General features: G+C 43.2%; 1 protein-coding gene across 3 annotated transcripts in view; it reads right to left on the reverse strand.

Annotated features, from left to right (window-relative positions):
- LOC115152363 (PDZ domain-containing RING finger protein 4) overlaps window positions 1-19,225 on the reverse strand; it is a 215,831-nt gene that overhangs the window by 51,795 nt on the left and 144,811 nt on the right. For all 3 annotated transcript variants that reach the window (XM_029697155.1, XM_029697156.1, XM_029697157.1), the window contains 2 exons: window positions 10,172-10,440; window positions 5,076-5,157 (listed from right to left, as the gene is read on the reverse strand). In XM_029697155.1, the coding sequence (XP_029553015.1) occupies window positions 5,076-5,157; window positions 10,172-10,440 (351 nt within the window). The remainder of the gene's footprint in view (window positions 1-5,075; window positions 5,158-10,171; window positions 10,441-19,225) is intronic.

Consider the following 19,225-nt stretch of genomic DNA (forward strand, 5'->3'; position numbering starts at 1 on the left):
ACTTATACTTAAGCAATAAGGCCTGAGGAGGTGTGGTATTGCTGTTGCTATTATAAACTGGTTACCAATGTAATTAGAGCAGTAAAAATAAATGTTTTGTCATACCTGTGGTTTACGGTCTGATATACCTTGGCTGTCAGCCAATCAGCATTCAGGGCTTGAACCACCCAGTTTATAATCTTCAAGAATTAATGGATTCGGAAAGTATTCAGACCCCTTGACTTTTCCCCCAAAAAAATTACGTTACAGCCTTATTCTAAAAATGATTAAATCGTTTTTTTCAGTACTTTGTTGATGCCCTTTTGGCAGCAATTACAGCCTTGAGTCTTCTTGGGTATGACACTAAAAGCTTGGCACACCTGTATTTGTGGAGTTCCTCCCATTTTTCTCTGCAGATCCTCTAAAGCTCTGTCAGGTTGGATAGGGAGCGTTGCTGCACAGCTATTTTCAAGTCTCTCCAGAGATATTCGATGGGTTCAAGTCCGGGCTCTAGCTGGGGCACTCAAAGACATTCAGGGACTAGTCCCGAAGCCACTCCTGCGAAGTCTTGGCTGTGTGCTAAGGATCGTTGTCCTGTTGGAATGTGAACCTTCACCCCCAGTCTGAGGTCATGAGCTATCTGGAGCAGGTTTTCATCAAGAATCTCTCTGTACTTTGCTCCGTTCATCTTTGCCTCGATCCTCACTAGTCTCCCAGTCCCTGCCTCTGAAAACATCACCACAGCATGATGCTGCCACCATCATGCTTCTCCGTAGGGATGGTGCCAGGGTTACCCAAGACATGACGCTTGGCATTCAGGACAAATAGTTTCATCAGACCAGACAATCTTGTTTCTCATGGTCTGAGAGTCTTTAGGTACCTTTTGGCAAACTCCAAGCGGGCGGTCATGTGCCTTTTACTGAGGAGTGGTTTCTGCCACTCTACCATGTCTACCAGTACAAAAAAAAAAAAAAAAAAATGCATGAAATGAAATTTATGAAATGTATGCACTCACTACTGTAAGTCGCTCTGGATAAGAGCGTCTGCTAAATGACTAAAATGTAAATGTAAATAAAGGCCTGATTGGTGGAATGCTGCAGAGATGGTTGTCCTTCCGTAAGGTTCTCCCATCGCCACAGATGAACTATAGAGGTCTGTCAGAGTGACCATTGGGTTCTTTGTCACCTCCCTGACCAAGGCCCTTCTCCCCCGATTGCTCAGTTTGGCTGGGCGGCCAGCTCTAGGAAGAGTCTTGGTGGTTCCAAACTTCTTCCATTTAAGAATGATGGAGCCACTGCATTCTTGGGGACCTTCAATACTAAAGGAATGTTTTGGTACCCTTCCCCAGATCTGTGCCTTGACATAATCCTGTCTCGGAGGTATACAGGCAATTCTTTCGACCTCATGGCTTGGTTTTTGCTCTGACATGCACTGTCAACTGTGGGACCTTTATATAGACAGGTGTGTACCTTTCCAAATCGTGTCCAATCAATAGAATTTACCACAGGTGGACACCAATCAAGTTGTAGAAATTCTCAAGGATGATCAATGGAAACAGGATGCATCGTGTTTCATAGCAAAGGGAATATTTGAATATTTTTACAAAAATTTCTAAAAGCCTGTTTTCGCTTTGTCATTATGGGGTATTGGGTGTAGATTGCTGAGGAATTATTTTTATTTAATCAATTTTAGATAAGGCTGTAATGTAACAAAATGTGGAAAAAGTCAAGGGGTCTGAAAAAATATATATATATATATATATATACATACTGCTCAAAAAAATAAAGGGAACACTTAAACAACACATCCCATCCTAGATCTGAATGAATGAAATAATCTTATTAAATACTTTTTTCTTTACATAGTTGAATGTGCTGACAACAAAATCACACAAAAATAATCAATGGAAATCCAATTTATCAACCCATGGAGGTCTGGATTTGGAGTCACACTCAAAATTAAAGTGGAAAACCATACTACAGGCTGATCCAACTTTGATGTAATGTCCTTAAAACAAGTCAAAATGAGGCTCAGTAGTGTGTGTGGCCTCCACGTGCCTGTATGACCTCCCTACAACGCCTGGGCATGCTCCTGATGAGGTGGCGGATGGTCTCCTGAGGGATCTCCTCCCAGACCTGGACTAGAGCATCCGCCAACTCCTGGACAGTCAGTGGTGCAACGTGGCGTTGGTGGATGGAGCGAGACATGATGTCCCAGATGTGCTCAATAGGATTCAGGTCTGGGGAACGGGCGGGCCAGTCCATAGCATCAATGCCTTCCTCTTGCAGGAACTGCTGACACACTCCAGCCACATGAGGTCTAGCATTGTCTTGCATTAGGAGGAACCCAGGGCCAACCGCACCAGCATATGGTCTCATAAGGGGTCTGAGGATCTCATCTCGGTACCTAATGGCAGTCAGGCTACCTCTGGCGAGCACATGGAGGGCTGTGCGGCCCCCCAAAGAAATGCCACCCCACACCATGACTGACACACCGCCAAACCGGTCATGCTGGAGGATGTTGCAGGCAGCAGAACGTTCTCCACGGCGTCTCCAGCCTCTGTCACGTCTGTCACGTGCTCAGTGTGAACCTGCTTTCAGGGCGCCAGTGGCGAATTTGCCAATCTTGGTGTTCTCTGGCAAATGCCAAACGTCCTGCACGGTGTTGGGCTGTAAGCACAACCCCACCTGAGGACGTCGGGCCCTCATACCACCCTCATGGAGTCTGTTTCTGACCGTTTGAGCAGACACATGCACATTTGTGGCCTGCTGGAGGTCATTTTGCAGGGCTCTGGCAGTTCTTCTCCTGCTCCTCCTTGCACAAAGGCGGAGGTAGCGGTCCTGCTGCTGGGTTGTTGCCCTCCTACGGCCTCCTCCACGTCTCCTGATGTACTGGCCTGTCTCCTGGTAGCGCCTCCATGCTCTGGACACTACGCTGACAGACACAGCAAACCTTCTTGCCACAGCTCGCATTGATGTGCCATCCTGGATGAGCTGCACTACCTGAGCCACTTGTGTGGGTTGTAGACTCCGTCTCATGCTACCACTAGAGTGAAAGCACCGCCAGCATTCAAAAGGGACCAAAACATCAGCCAGGAAGCATAGGAACTGAGAAGTGGTCTGTGGTCCCCACCTGTAGAACCACTCCTTTATTGGGGGTGTCTTGCTAATTGCCTATAATTTCCACCTGTTGTCTATTCCATTTGCACAACAGCATGTGAAATTTATTGTCAATCGGTGTTGCTTCCTAAGTGGACAGTTTGATTTCACAGAAGTGTGATTGACTTGGAGTTACATTGTGTTGTTTAAGTGTTCCCTTTTATTTTTTTGAGCAGTGTATATATAAATATATATAAATATAAATGGATCAAGCAACTACAGATTTCCCCTTTTAAGTCTATCAAAAGTGTGCGAGTTTGAGCATGTGTCCATTAGGCCTATGGATTTTTAAAAATTAGATTGAGCAATTAAAGCCCCACTTTTATTCCAGAGGCTGGGATCCGCACTATGCAGCTGTTGCAAGAGTGCATTTTTCACTGGCTGTCCATTGGTTTAAAAAACAATGATTGATAGGCAGCTTAAACTTCTTGAATTCAACCATTATTGTTTTCAAATACACATTTAGATTTGTGAACAGCCATCCACAACAACCACAATCTGTAAGGTGCAAATAGTGATGAGAGAGCAGCAGTGAAATTCACATCAATAATAAGTGATATCCGTATGGCCGTAGACTACACCACTGCTGTCATCCTTACCTCCAAGCGTTTATTCAAGTTGGATAATCTTTGGATGTCAACAGCAGTCACACCATTGGAAGACATGGCTTGGACTGTAGCCTACAAAAGCCTATTTCTGCTCTTTTCCCGTGATCCATCAAAAACATTTGGTGTGTCATCATTGTAGTCTCTGACTTGTGGTCAGACTCGCTCAGGTGGAACAAATTTAAACTTGCACCTTTTTTCAATGCTGATTTGAATGTCATTGAGAAAACAGAAGTGTAAAACATTTTTTTCGCAACATCCTTTAGGAATTTTAAAATAATCCTCTAAGTAATGATCTAGTTTTTCAAAAGTATCTGTAATCTGATTACAATATTTTTGCTGGTATTGTAACGGATTACAGTTACCGTTTTGTTTTGTAATCCCTTACATGTAACAGATTACATGCAATCCATTACTCCCCAACCATGGCTGTGTGTAAATACAGTTACAGGCACCATAACTGCTTCCTGCTGACGTATAACACAGACAAGGCATTTTAGACTATGGAGGGTTTTACGGACATCCACACTTTTCAAAGGAGCTGGATAAAGATTCAATATACAGAGAAATGTAGAATGTCCACTCACCGTTACACTGCTTACAAATGTAATATTTTATAAACATCATGGAACTATCTTACAGATCATATTTACACCTCCCAGAAATAGCAGACAAAATTGCATTGCATTTGAGCCATGCACGTTCCTACCATAAACCCATGGATGGTGAATCGTTCTAAGAAATTTGAAATTGGCATGTTGTCGCATGTTTTTAAGGACACGCGTCAAATATTTCCACCCCTCACACCTCAAGGCAAACAAGACGGCATAAGACAGGTAAATTGAAAATATCAGAGCGCTGGCTTTTACAAGTTGAAATTGCCAAAGACCGTACCTTTGACACTAGCGCCGCCTTAACGCCAGCCAAAAATAGAGCCCTCAGTATTTTACAGGACAGATACCTTTTTTTTCTCAGATGCCTCAAATAGGACAAAGTTAAGGGTGTGAGGTTGCTACACTTTCAGTGAGTTATAACCAATGACATATTACAAATATTCCCTCATGAAGACCTCATAGGACATCATTATTGGCAGCGGCTGTGGCTGTAAAAGGTCCTGTAGATATCCTGAGCTGTCTGTAGTGTGTAGTGTGACCTATCATCTATCTGTCACCACATTCCCCCAGGGACAGGGCTGTGGAGTCAATTATAACTGAGCCCTTCCCTTATTGATAAAGCCCCGTTATGAGATGTGGTGTGTGTGTTTGGGGGGGGGGGGGGGTTTGTTTGTCAAACGTTGTTCACAACTATGACGGGAGGTGTAATCAAGTCTTACCTCATACTCAAACTCCTCTGTCCTCCCTCCGTCAGCTGTCCCCTCATAGTAATCCTGTTCCATGGTGTGGAGAGAGTGACAGCTGTCAGGAAAAAAAAAGAGAGAAGGAGAGAGAGAAATAGGAAGGACACAGAAAGAGAACGAGAGAACGAAATTAGTTAAGAGGGAGCAGTTGCATGTATTCATGGATGCCAAGGGAAGGCTTCCCCAGAATAATGTATATATACAGTACCAGTCAAACGTTTAGACACACCTAGTCATTCAAGGGTTTTTCTTATTTATTTATTTTTTAACATTGTACAATAATAGTGAAGACATTAAAACTATAGTAACACATACGGAATTATGTAGTAATCAAGAAAGTGTTAAACAAATCCAAATATATTCTGTATTTTAGATTCTTCAAAGTAGCCACCCTTTGCCTTGATGACAGCTTTGCACACTCTTGGCATTGTCTCAATCAACTTCATGAGGTAGTCACCTGTTTTCTCTGTGCTGACTTGCTGTAACTCTCTGTGGTTCTACATCAGTAGTTGTTTAGTAAACTGTCAAAAGCGTTAACTTGCTTAACCATGTCGTAGGTCATGTAACTGTTTGTTATGCAATATATGCTTTGTGGACTTCACCAGACAAATGTTTCTCTCTGGTTTTGTGACGAAACAGATGTATGTGTGGTTGAATTTATTCACTGCGTGACTGTTGTCTGGCTCCTGAGTGGTTCAGTGGTCTAAGGCACTGCATCTCAGTGCTAGAGGTGTCACTACAGACACCCTGGTTCAAATCCAGGCTGTATCACAACCGGCCGTGGTTGGGAGTCTCATAGGGTGGCGCACAATTGGTCCGGGTTTGGCCGTCATTGTAAATAAGAATTTGTTCTTAACTGACTTGCCTAGGTAAATAAAATATTGCCTTATTGTATATCACGGTGGCGTATGAACAAATGGGTTATAGGTCAAACAACGCATTGATCACAACATAGGTTGTAATATGGCTTTTTTCCTGGCTTGGCTTCCCCAGTGATTTTATCCATGCACTGCTACTGAGAGGGAGTTTCTCTCTCTCACGCAATCGCTCTCTTACATACACTGACTGGAAGTGACAGTGCTGTCTAGGATGATGTTGCGTGCTGTTGCATACCCAGGCATTTCAATTAAATTATCCTACACTTACAAAATCTCTCTCTCTCTCTCTCTCTCTCTCTCTCTCTCTCTCCCTCCCTCTCTCTCCCCCTCTCTCCCTCCCTCCTTGAGTAAACTTTGGACAAAGTCCCATGAATTTTGTACAGTGTATATGGAAAGTGCTATCAAATACCACACACACTATTTTTGACATGAAGCATTCACTTTTGCACACTGTTGAACATTGAACATATTGAATTTATTTCCATTATAAATTACATTTCATTACGTCTGTGAGTACATACAAACACGTGCTATTCTGTCCCAAAACAATCTTCTGGTGACAAAATGAGCCTTGTAAACATCAAAATGTTTTATCCTCTGGCACTACAATATTGCAGCACATCGTAACATTGTTGGCCGTGTGTGTTTTGTTTGTGTGTGTGTGTGTACATTGAACACAATTACACAGCTTTACTGCCCATGTTCAAAACCCAGGGAAACAAACATTTGTTGTATCTATAAAATGTGCCGTAATCTTGGCGTCTGCACCTGATCGCAGATGAAGAGGAGAAAATGTCTCTTTTATGGGTCACATTGATTACATTTAGGAGTCTAGCCCAGGGCTATAACTAGGCTGTGAATGAATGTTGCACTGTATTGCCTGGTTTTATTAGCCCATTCTGTTTAATCACCTTGTAAACCTTCCATGAAACCAAATGGCTATGCCAAGCAGCACCAATTATTACAAGCAGGCCCTGTGGGTAGTGGTGCTACTGAGTTATGGAGAAAATATCTTATATTATGAAGGAACAAAGGGTTGGATCTCGTCAGGTTTAAAGGGTTGGGTCTGGTCATGTTGTGGGTTGATGTTCAGCAGTGACACATGTAGATTGGTCATAGCGGAACATGGTTAGTCTCAATTTGACACAGACCATGTTTCTTTCTGAAACATGTGATAGTCTTTTATTACAGACTAGTATAAAAAAAATGTATCTCTAAAGACGAAGCTCTTCATGTAACTAGGGCTGTGGCGGTCACAAAATTTTGTCAGCCGGTAATTGTCAAGCAAAAAGCTGTTGGTCTCACGGTTATTGACCGTTAATTAACATAAACACATTTAGCATCTCCTGGCTTCCACACTATTGCAGACCTTTGGAACATCTACATTTAAATATATATATATATATATAAAAATAAATCTGTGTAATATAGCCACAATAAATCCATTATTTATTTTAGGCAGGTCTAAAGAAGCATGATCTGAAGAAAATGTAGTCTATTTCAGAAGAACAGAATAGCATACAGAGTTATCCTTAAGTTAGGTCCTGTTTTGGCTATGCCATATGGCTGTGGGCTACACTAGTTCATGTAGCAGACAAGTTTTTCTAAGAATTCCGTGGCATTATTTTATATTGTTTCCTACTAGGAAGAATACAATTGAACAAAGCTGAATAAAATATAAATATTTTCTTCTAACAATTTGAGGGTGTGCGCACATGCGGTTATTCTGTGTTGAGCGGTTAACAATGAAATAGATATTCCTGTATGGTTAATTTTGAGTTATTAATGTATCTTTTGTTGTTCTACAAGCTGCATGATGTGACTCTAATGATGATTTGAAAAAAGTTGCTTGAAAGGCATGAGCTCAGTTTATTTTTTTTGCTTAGGCTGCACACACTTCATTAGTCTCTCATTCACAAATTTTACAAGCGCTTGATAATGCCTCAAATTTAACGGCGGCATCCCCTTTGTGGCCATAATGCACCATTAAAAAAATCCATGCCTTTGTTGTGCCCTTTTCCCTGAATGCTGCGCCCTCTACATCACATGATCGTGTCTTAATCACAGGCTACAAGTGAAGACAGACACATTGGGGATCCAACTGCGTGCGTCCTTATCTAATTCCAAGATGCATACTGAAGATATTGGAAGAACTGTCCACAATTACTTTTCACCAGCCAACAAGATGATTAGGCCTAACGAACAGCAAAAGCACTAGCCTATGTCAATCTACTGTCCCCCATAGTACAAAAGTCGACCTATTCTATTCGGAGTGAGAAATAAATATTCCAAACATAGTCTGGGACAGTTGTGGGATGCAATAGATCCGAAATTAATACAACCACTAGCATCCCAAAAATATTTTTTACGCAATGTGGCTGACACAACAGATCAGAACATTTAGCTTAAAATGTTGATAAACTATTAGGTCATTTCTTCACATTATAATCACAGCAATGCACACATGGCAGTAGGATATAAGCGGGAATGTCCATTAGCGGGAAAACACCATTATCAAAAGTGACCACAAATGCGATTATACATGTAATGCTTTTATTATAAAGGTGCATTTTTATGGCAAAAATGATCTTCCCCAAACTTGAAACTCATGCACTGCTTATGTGTACCTGTTAGGCTCTAAATCCCTTGTAAAGCGGATTAATGTGCTTCACTTTAAAAAGGTTCTTGGCCACTTTAGTTGTGATACAAACCTTAACAAAACATATAGGCCTATGGGCTAGTCTACATGAAGTGTGCGACTATGATTCGAAAAAGTCGCAAAAAAATGTATGTTTCTTATGCTGGGCATCATTCTCATGCGATAATATATAAGTGATAAGCTAATATTGTCACCCATCAGCCTATTTTTGATTTAATCTTGTCTTCACGGCGGCATCCCCTTTGTGGCCGTAATGCACCCTAAAAAAATCCAGTGCGACGCAGGGGCAGCGGGAAAGAATACATGTAATCTATGCACTTAAATAGCGAATGGATGATGCTTTTCCCGTGATTCATTTTTCATGCCAGCCAGCTAGGCTAAGTCCTGTTATAAAGATGAGCAATGTGCTTAATATTAGGAATGTTGAGAAATAAATATAGTAGGCTTAGCCTGTAGAAAGCTGATGGGATCCTCATATATTTAGTAGAGGCCATCACTCTGTTTTCTCATGCATTAGCATAGCCTATAGAAATGCGTTCATGAAGTGTTTGATTAGATTTTTCATCACATTTGCATTGATGTCAGAGTGATTAAAGGGACAATAGAGAGCTGAGTAGCAGGCAGTTAGTAAGTTTGGTAGGCTACTAATGACCATCACCAGGATCAGAGCTTGGAGAACCCTAGTTACCGTGACTAAATGGTCACGTGGAATTTGACTGCCTTCATGACTTGTAACCGCCGGTGCGGCAGGAATACAGTCACCGAAACAGCGCTACATGTAACTCCAACTCTCCACCTGACATTGGATACTTGGTTAATGTAATGTACCTTTAAGAGCCATTGGATACTTCAATCCAAGACAATGAATTGTCCATGGGATGTTGTTGGAATTAATTATCAACTTAATATACTGTATCCCTCGTTCACAGAGTCGCAATTAACTTCTCAGCTTCGTGTAGAGAAGCCCCCTTATATTTCACTGTCTCAGTCCCTAAAGAAGAAATCCAGACATTCTTCATGCTAAACTTTATCTTGATCTTAGTTTTCCTCCCCTTAGAGATGAATACAATATGAAGAAAAACAAAAGGAAAGAGAAAAGACTGAAACCTTTTTATTTTCTTCAAGGAAACCCCCAGTTGATACATGAAACCCTTTAAATTGTGAGGGTCTACCTCGAGTATAGATGTTGTAAGACTGGATTTTCTGACAGCCAACAAGAGGTTGGTCTCTTTGGCATTGATATTAAGCTTCAAGCCTTGAAATGTTATTGTACTGTGTGAATAAACAATAAAATCCAATCACAGGTGGATTTATGTTTGTAGTCTTCTTAGTAAAGTAGTACATTATTTATTTATAGTCGCTCTGATCAGAGCTAGCCTACCTGTCACACAGAAGGGCCATATGTGAGCTGATCTAGGATCCGTTGAGCTTTTTTGTCATAAAGAATAAGATAACATGGACACGGGAGACCTGATCCTAGATCACCATTCCTACTTTGAGACGCTTTATGAATAAAGGCCCAGATCAGATCTTACCTGTCAGACAGCAGAAAGGGGCAGATGTCAGGCACAGGAGGAGTGGTGGCTCGGAGCTTGGCCAGGGCCATGATATGTTCGAAGGTGATGTCTGTCTGCGTGCACATGTCCACCACGTCCACCACGTCCACTTCCTGAGTGGAGCTAACATGGCTGCCGCGGCCAGCAGTGTTCCTCCTGAGGACCTGCACCACAATGGGGTCCTTAGCAGAGCGGAACGCCTCCACTGCCTCGTCATGACTGGCCTTGGAGAGGTCCTTTCCATTCACCTGTACAGAACAGGAGATAATACAGTTCGAAATAAAGTTACTGTAAAGATACTGAAAGATTACAGTTATTGTAAAGCACTTTGTGACTACTGTTGATGTAGGGCTTTTCCTTCCCACTCACGTGTAAAAAAACAGGGGGAGTTAAAGTTACTGTAACACTGTTTACTGAAGTCATGTAAAGACAAAAGCTACAGAGGACAGGAGAGATTTGTCAGACACAGAACCATTAGGCAGTTGGCTTGTCAGTTTTGTCATGTGGTTAATCAGATAATACCTCACTATAAGCAGGGCGGTATTATACCAGAAGTGTTGTTTGTCATTAGAACATATTACTAGATGACCAAAGCCATTGACTCATTGGTGTAAAGCCATGTCTAAGAGGATTTATGTCTATTAGATTATTATGTGCGTCATGCCAATCTCATTTCAATATTTCACATAAGCAATAAGGGGAAAGAAATAGGAAAACTGTTAGGGAATGGATGATGTCAGTGGTTATGAGTTAATGGGCTGCCTGCAGTATGTGAGGTCTTTCTTCTGAGTTTTATTTATTTTATTTTTATTTTCACCTTTATTTAACCAGGTAGGCCAGTTGAGAACAAGTTCTCATTTATAACTGCGACCTGGCCAAGATAAAGCAAAGCAGTGTGACAAAAACAACAACACAGAGTTACACATGGGATCAACAAACGTACAAACATCAATAACACAATAGAAAAAGCTGTATACATTGTGTGCAAGTGAACTAAGGAGGTAAGGCAATTAATAGGCCATAGTGGCGAAGTAATCACAATTTAGCAATTAACACTGGTGTGCAAAAGAGCAGAAAAACAAAAACTAATATGGGGATGAGGTAGGTAGTTGGTTGGATGGGATATTTACAGATGGGCTGTGTACAGCTGCAGCGATCGGTAAACTGCTCTGAAAGCTGATTCTTAAACTGGAAGGAAAAGCGGCCAAAGGAGGTGTTGGCTTTGGGGAAGACCAGTGAAATATACATGCTGGAGTCCGTGCTACGGGTGGGTGTTGCTAAGGTGACCAGTCTTTCCAATATTTAACTTGGCAAGTCAGTAAAGAACAAATTCTTATTTTCAATGACGCCTAGGAACAGTGGGTTAACTGCTTTATTCAGGGTGAGAATGACAGATTTTTAACTAGTCAGCTCAGGGATTTGATCTTGCAACTTTCTGGTTACTAGTCCAACACTCTAACCACTAAGCTACCCTGCCGCACCAGTGAGCTGAGATAAGGCGGAGCTTTACCTAGCAAAGACTTATAGATGACCTGAAGCCAGTGGGTTTGGCGACAAATATGTAGCGAGGGCCAACGAGAGCACACAGGTCGTAGTGGTAGGTAGTATATGGGGATTTGGAGACATAACGGATGGCACTGTGACAGACTGCATCCAATTTGCTGAGTAGATTGTTGGAGGCTATTTTGTAAATGACATCGCCGAAGTCAAGGATCGGTAGGATAGTCAGTTTTACGAGGGTATGTTTGGCAGCATGAGTGAAGGAGGCTTTGTTGCAAAATAGGAAGCCAATTCTAGATTTCCTTTTGGATTGGAGATGCTTAATATGAGTCTGGAAGAGAGTTTACAGTCTAGCCAGACACCTAGGTATTTATAGTTGTCCACATATTCTTAGTCAGAACCGTCCAGAGTAGTGATGCTAGTCGGGCGGGCAGGTGCGGGCAACAATCGGTTGAAGAGCGTGCATTTCATTTTACTAGCGTTTAAGAGCAGTTGGAGGCCACGGAAGGAGTGTTGTATGGCATTGAAGCTCATTTGGAGGTTTGTTAACACAGTGTCCAAAGAAGGGCCAAAGAGTTGCTGGGAATTGAGGGGGATCTTTTGGGAGTTGTTGAGATTTGTGGGTTAAAGCAGGTTCCGTTCAGTGGACATAAACATGACATGAGAGGGATAGCACCTGGGTACCCCAATGGCCACTCCCTGAGTCACTTGAACAGGCTTGATGTCATGTTCCTAGAAACACAGTAGATACCCAACTAACCTCGGCAAGACGGAGCTGCTCTTCCTCCCGGGGAAGGACTGCCCATTCCATGATCTCGCCATCACGGTTGACAACTCCCTTGTGTCCTCCTCCCAGAGTGCTAAGAACCTTGGCGTGATCCTGGACAACACCCTGTCGTTCTCCACTAACATCAAGGCGGTGACCCGATCCTGTAGGTTCATGCTCTACAACATTCGCAGAGTATGACCCTGCCTCACACAGGAAGCGACGCAGGTCCTAATCCAGGCACTTGTCATCTCCCGTCTGGATTACTGCAACTCGCTGTTGGCTGGGCTCCCTGCCTGTGCCATTAAACCCCTACAACTCATCCAGAATGCCGCAGCCCGTCTGGTGTTCAACCTTCCCAAGTTCTCTCACGTCACCCCGCTCCTCCGCTCTCTCCACAGGCTTCCAGTTGAAGCTCGCATCCGCTACAAGACCATGGTGCTTGCCTACGGAGCTGTGAGGGGAACGGCACCTCCATACCTTCAGGCTCTGATCAGGCCCTACACCCAAACAAGGGCACTGCGTTCATCCACCTCTGGCCTGCTGGCCCCCCTACCTCTGAGGAAGCACGGTTCCCGCTCAGCCCAGTCCAAACTGTTCGCTGCTCTGGCACCCCAATGGTGGAACAAGCTCCCTCACGACGCCAGGACAGCGGAGTCAATCACCACCTTCCGGAGACACCTGAAACCCCACCTCTTTAAGGAATACCTGGGATAGGATAAAGTAATCCTTCTACCCCCCCCCCCCCCCCCCCTTAAAAGATTTAGATGCACTATTGTAAAGTGGTTGTTCCACTGGATATCATAAGGTGAATGCACCAATTTGTAAGTCGCTCTGGATAAGAGCGTCTGCTAAATGACTTAAATGTAAATGTAACATTCTTATGGTGCTGAGGGTGTAGGGTAAAGTTGCACATAGAGGCTGATCTTGGGTTAGTTACACATTTCCCCACTACACTGGTTTGGGTTAAGACTGATCCTATATCTGTACCTAGGGGAAACTTTACCCCGCAGCGGTGCTGAGACCATTGCAACATGACTAATAAGCTGATCACCACAACCACAGACATCTTATTGATTCCTAATAAAACAAACTCAATAAACAATGCGTACAAGAACAATAGGATAAACTGACGACATCAGTCAAGAGAAGACTTTGAGAAACAAGTGTTTGAGTAAAGCCCTCGGTTATACACATTGACGATCCAGTAGTTCTACATCACTGACTCTATGCGTCGTCATGAGAGTCAGACAGTAGGCCTACCAAACAGAGTAAACTGTTTTCTGTCAGAGTGAAAAAAACGTTTACACTGCAGCTGGCATCTATGGAGAAAATCACCGGTTCATTTAGCCCAGTAATTGGACTGGAAAGGTAAGCATGCCGAAATACCTCAGAGAATGTATTTTGGTATAAGGCAGAAAACAGAGATTATAATTTAGATAGCCTCTCCCAAAACGGTACACGCAGCACAATTCTCCTGCAGTTGTAATCAAATTATGGCATTCAGTTGTAGCATTTTGCCTGCGGGGCAGACCGTTCGTGGAATACATTGGAATGAAACGATAAACTGGAAAAGTTTGAAAAGATAACTTTCTCATCTGCATTACAAGTCAGTAGAACACGCAACAACACACCTCAGGCTCACTACCAACGGTTTATCTTGATGTGCCACGTAGCGGACACTTCTCTCCAAAGTGACTACAGCATAGTGGGTAACTGAACCCACGACCTTGGCCATGCTCCTACTGCACCAACTGAGCTGCACAGAACCACAGTATGTCAGTGATACGTCTGTCTCCGATGTCTGCATTCCCTCATCTCTAAGGACAGGTGTATCCGAGGGAGCTTTCACCTTCTTTCCATGATCAGGTCTTCTAATCAGAGAATGTCCTACAAACACACAACGCATTTCCAGCCACAACCGGAGGCGATAAATAAAGTGGTCCGTTCCTCTGGTATCTGGAGTGACCTTTGTGTGATGTGACGATGCATTAATCACCTGAGAGATAAACTGGGTCAACACATAGAGCTCCCATGGAGCAGTGCGACGACTGTAGAAGACCGTAGCACTCGCTTTCCTCCTTCCCACCATCCCTCCTCTCTCCTACACTCTCTTCCCCCCAAAATGTGCTTTTCTTTGTGGCCAGTCAGCAGTTGCTATATACTGCTACAGACCTCATATAGTGTGCTAAAAAAACTAGGACTTTGAATAATTAGGCTATCCCATATAGTAGCTAATTTTGGTCTGAACCAAGTCTCTCTCTCTCTCTGTCTCGCTCTGTCTCTCTCTCTGTCTCTCTCTCTCTCTCTGCCTCTCTCTCTCGCTCTGTCTCTCTCTCTCGCTCTGTCTCTCTATCAGTCTGAGGAGCCTAGCTAACTAATCCTGGAACAGAACACAGCCTGAAGAATGAAACAAAGGAGTTGCACCAGATAAATGAGGATGCCGATGGCATATGACAGTCCTGGAGAAAACTGATCACATTTCCAACCAACCAGCTCTCCCTTTGGTCTCTGGTCCAGTCTGTCCTGCCTGGGCTCTCGACTGCGTTCCAAATAGCACACTATTCCCTATATAGTGCAATACTTTTGACCAGAGCCCTATCGAAGCAAAGGAAACACACACACACACACACACACACACACACACACACACACACACACACACACACACACACACACACACACACACACACACACACACACACACACACACACACACACACACACACGTCAACACCAGAGAGGAGAATGGAGGGATTTTCTCTTTAGTAGATTTTCACCAGGATGGTCCAGATGGAACAATTAATCTCCAATCAACAAACTGAATATTAACTAACTCAGTTTGTCCCACTGGGCACAGACATTAATTTAGGATTTACATTTGGTTGAGTTGTCAACTAACGTGAATTCAACATGAAATCAACAAAACATTTCACCATGACATTGGATTTAGGTTAAAAGTGGGGTGATTTTTTTTTATTTATTTCATCACAGTTTTCCTCTAAGATTCAACATCACCACATTTAATATTTGTTGTTGAAATGACGTGGCAACAACGTTGATTCAACCAGTTTTTGCGCAGTGGAGTGTGTCAGTGTACAAGTTGTATCTCCTGTTTATACTCACTGCCCTGGTTAGTGTGGATCTGTCCATCTATTCAATTTGAAACTATAGTTAGATATTCATACAGCCTTTTATGATTTCATTACACAGATTTCATCACAGTTCAACTATCATAATCTCTACATTTACATTTGAGTCACTTAGCAGATGCTCTTATTCCAGAGCGACCTCCAGTTAGTGCATTCATCTTGAGATAGCTAGGTGTGTCAACCTCTACTCTCCAGCGTGCATACAAAGCATGCAAATCCATATTCATTCACAAACACACACTGGTAAACAAAAGCTGTTCGCAACAAATTATTTAGCAGAACTCTAGTGTTGATAGTTTCAAACCGTAGCTCCAAGAAGCGCCACATGTCCACAACAGCTCCATTCATTCATAAAGAGTCAATATGAATTATTGTTATAAGCTGTAGCAACAGACAGCAACTTTGTTGGTTCATAGCAATGACTGTATGCTTCCAAGGCCAATGGCAATTTGAAATATCAATGGACTTGGAGAGAAAAAAGGGACACCGTGGGATGCAGGGACGGAGGGATGAAGGGCTGGACAATTGAATGTATGGAGCGCGCCAGATCTGTGTTGTGTTTGCCGATGGAGACACAACGGCGTTTTCCTTCAAAGCCCACGAGAGGACGACCATCGCCTCTCACAACAAACGCGATGCACTGGCTTACTGGAGAGAAATGGCAAGATGAAACCTGTTTTCGCTCTCACTCTCTCTATTGACAGAGAGTGCTGAAAAAAACCCGAAAATACTTCCTGTCCAACCATAAAAGCAAACAATTACTTTGTTGAAATTTTATAGGTGCGATTTAGGGAAGCAAGATTTAGACCAAATCACTGCCATTTGTTGAAGACTTACATGTTTAAACAGATATTCGCCCCATGGTTCTATGAAACGTAGCTGAAGAGGCAAAGTATCTCATCTCCCCTCATAGAGCCATCTAGAATCAAACCTCAAATGAAGGTACAAGGGAGGAAGAGTACAGGCTTCGACTAGATGCTTTGCCTCCTTAGTCGGCTCTGCTTCACTCTCAGTGTTTTGTCTCACAGACTCCCCATCATTATCTTCACAAAGTCAATATCCGCGCCCACTCTGAAATAGAATTAGCATAATAAAAAAAATCCCCGTCAAAATCCGTCTCTTTAAGCTAGAGATTTCTGTTTCTCTGCATGGGCTGCATCTCAATCCACCACATCCGCCGATGCCGGCCTTCCGCATCTGCGCTGGAAGGTGGCAGAGCTACAGCGGTGTTTGTCAGAGCTTTCCTGAGCATTCTTATACCTCACAGATATAGGAGAGACACTTCAAAACATACATCCTTTTAGTTTATATTTTTGGACTATCTGTTTTGCCATGTATGAATGGCTTACTCAATGTGTTGGTATGGGGTAATAGCGCTAAGGCCAAATTCAATGTTTCATCAAATATTTATTTGATACCTACTGTACAGGGGTCCCAAAATGAAAAATCAAATAGCTAAATGTTCCATGGTATGACCATCTTAAAACAATTCCATATGTTAGCTTAGCAGACCCCCCCCCCTCCAAAGGCTAAGTCTCTAGAGGACAGAGCAGACTCTACTGACAGACAGGTGGGGAAGCAGACAGGGCTTTATCCACCAAGATGTCAACTTCAGCCCTGTCTGATGCCTCTCTGTGTGTGTGTGTGTGTGTGTGTGTGTGTGTGTGTGTTGCTGTGTGCCAGAGTGTTTCAGTCAGTGGGTAACGGCAGCAGGCGTAAAGCTCCTCTCAGCTAGCATGGATTACTGACAGGGACTGGAGTGATTGATGTACTTCTGCTCTGTGAAAGGCAATAGCAGCTCGGGGCCATAGACTCTAATATACTATTAGCTTTTTATGGTTTACAATAAACCACATACATAGTTGAACTGCCTCAGCGCCACACACGGTGTGTTAATGAAGTGTTTTTATTTGTAATTTAAGATAGTTTAGATGAGGTTCTCTTGTATATCGGATCACAAGCAGGTCCATTTCTAAAAGACTGCTTTCTTCTGCAGTAGATAGAGCACATGCTATTTGTAATTATAGAGACTTTAAATGCCCTTTTTATGTCTTTTGAATCACTGACATGCAGGTAAAGGATTACCATTACGTGTATTGAATTGAAAAGACTAATTTCTTCAGGGCAGTAGATGCATATCTCTGCTGTGAAATGTCTCCTCTATCGTACTGGTTCAGGTTGAGTGGCAGCCTTGTGGGCTTTATTAAGCATATGCAGGCACCCAGACAGACGGAGAGAGAGAAAGAGATGGAGAGAGAGAGCGAGAGTAACATGTAGGTCATTCAGCCTCTGGAGCATAGCGCTTACAGCCGTTGATTACGCGGCTGTTCCATCAACCCCCTGTGGGGACAGGTGAGACGGCCCCAGAGCGATAGGACAAGGCCAGCTGTGTGGAGACAGCAGATAAAGCTGGAGCTGTACAGGATGGAGGACGGAGGAGTTTACCCACCCGCCAGAGAAGATGAAGAGGGAAGATAAGGAGCCTTGGTCTGTACAGCTGTGCTCCATAGATATGGCTACTGCAACCACAGGACAGTGGCTTGAAGTCACGCATTGCTAATAGAAAAAATGGTGTGTGTGTGAACAGCATTACGTCAGCCACAGTTTTCCCCAACTGGGCTAGACAACAATAGGATTCACAACACAATGAGGAGGGAGGGTACTCAGCCTCAGTGCTGCCAGCTACTGTGTGATGCTCCAAGTTCATTAATGAATAGCAAACGCACTGTCAACTGCCGTCTTTGAGCTATAATATGCAGGTGAAAAATGGAGCAATTGAGAAGTGGCATAAAATTCCCCCTCCTGTTTCCTCAGAGGTAATTCCCTATTGTGGCCTGTGATTGTCAAGTGAATGTGACTGCTGCCCTGCTCTCTACCCCATCTCGGCGAAGAAAGAAGTGTGTGTGTGTGTGTGTGTGTGTGTGCGCGCAGAACAAGGCTGGGATTCCTAATCGCAACGCCAAAATGTCTCATTTCAATAATAAGTAAAACAGGAGCTGCGGTTCACTACAGTTAAGACGTTATGACTGCATAATCGAGAGAGAGCGAGAGAGAGAGAGAGAGAGAGAGAGAGAGAGAGAGAGAGAGAGAGCGAGAGAGAGCGAGAGAGAGAGCGAGAGACTCTATGAGCGATTCCCCAAGCTACAACTCTAACCACTATCCTTGCTGCTCCAGTGACATGGAACTGCAGTAAAAAAAGACCAGCAGCCCACTGGGGAAATCTGACAATCCACCCCAACATCTCAACATGAACCAACTAACATCCCTCCTTTAACCCTTCGCCCACGGTAAGTCCCAAACGGCACCCTATTCCCTAAATAGTGCACCCTATTCCCCATATAGTGGGCCCTGGTCAAAAGTAGTGCACTATATGGGGAATAGGGTTCTATTTGGGAGTCAGCCAACACAAAATACACTGCATAAGTGACTCCCGGGCTGTGTTTCACATTAAAATAACTACTCGCTTGGTCTTTCTGTCTGGAGTTTTATGTCCGTGAAACATTTGGTCAATTCCACCTATTTTCTCTCTCTAAACTCAGCCTTATAACCGATAGAGTGATGCTCACTTTGTTGCATAACACCCTCGTACCCTAAATCCCCATTTCTGTTGTCCAC

The sequence above is a fragment of the Salmo trutta genome, chromosome 17 (assembly GCF_901001165.1).
Source record: "Salmo trutta chromosome 17, fSalTru1.1, whole genome shotgun sequence".
NCBI lineage: Eukaryota > Metazoa > Chordata > Actinopteri > Salmoniformes > Salmonidae > Salmo > Salmo trutta.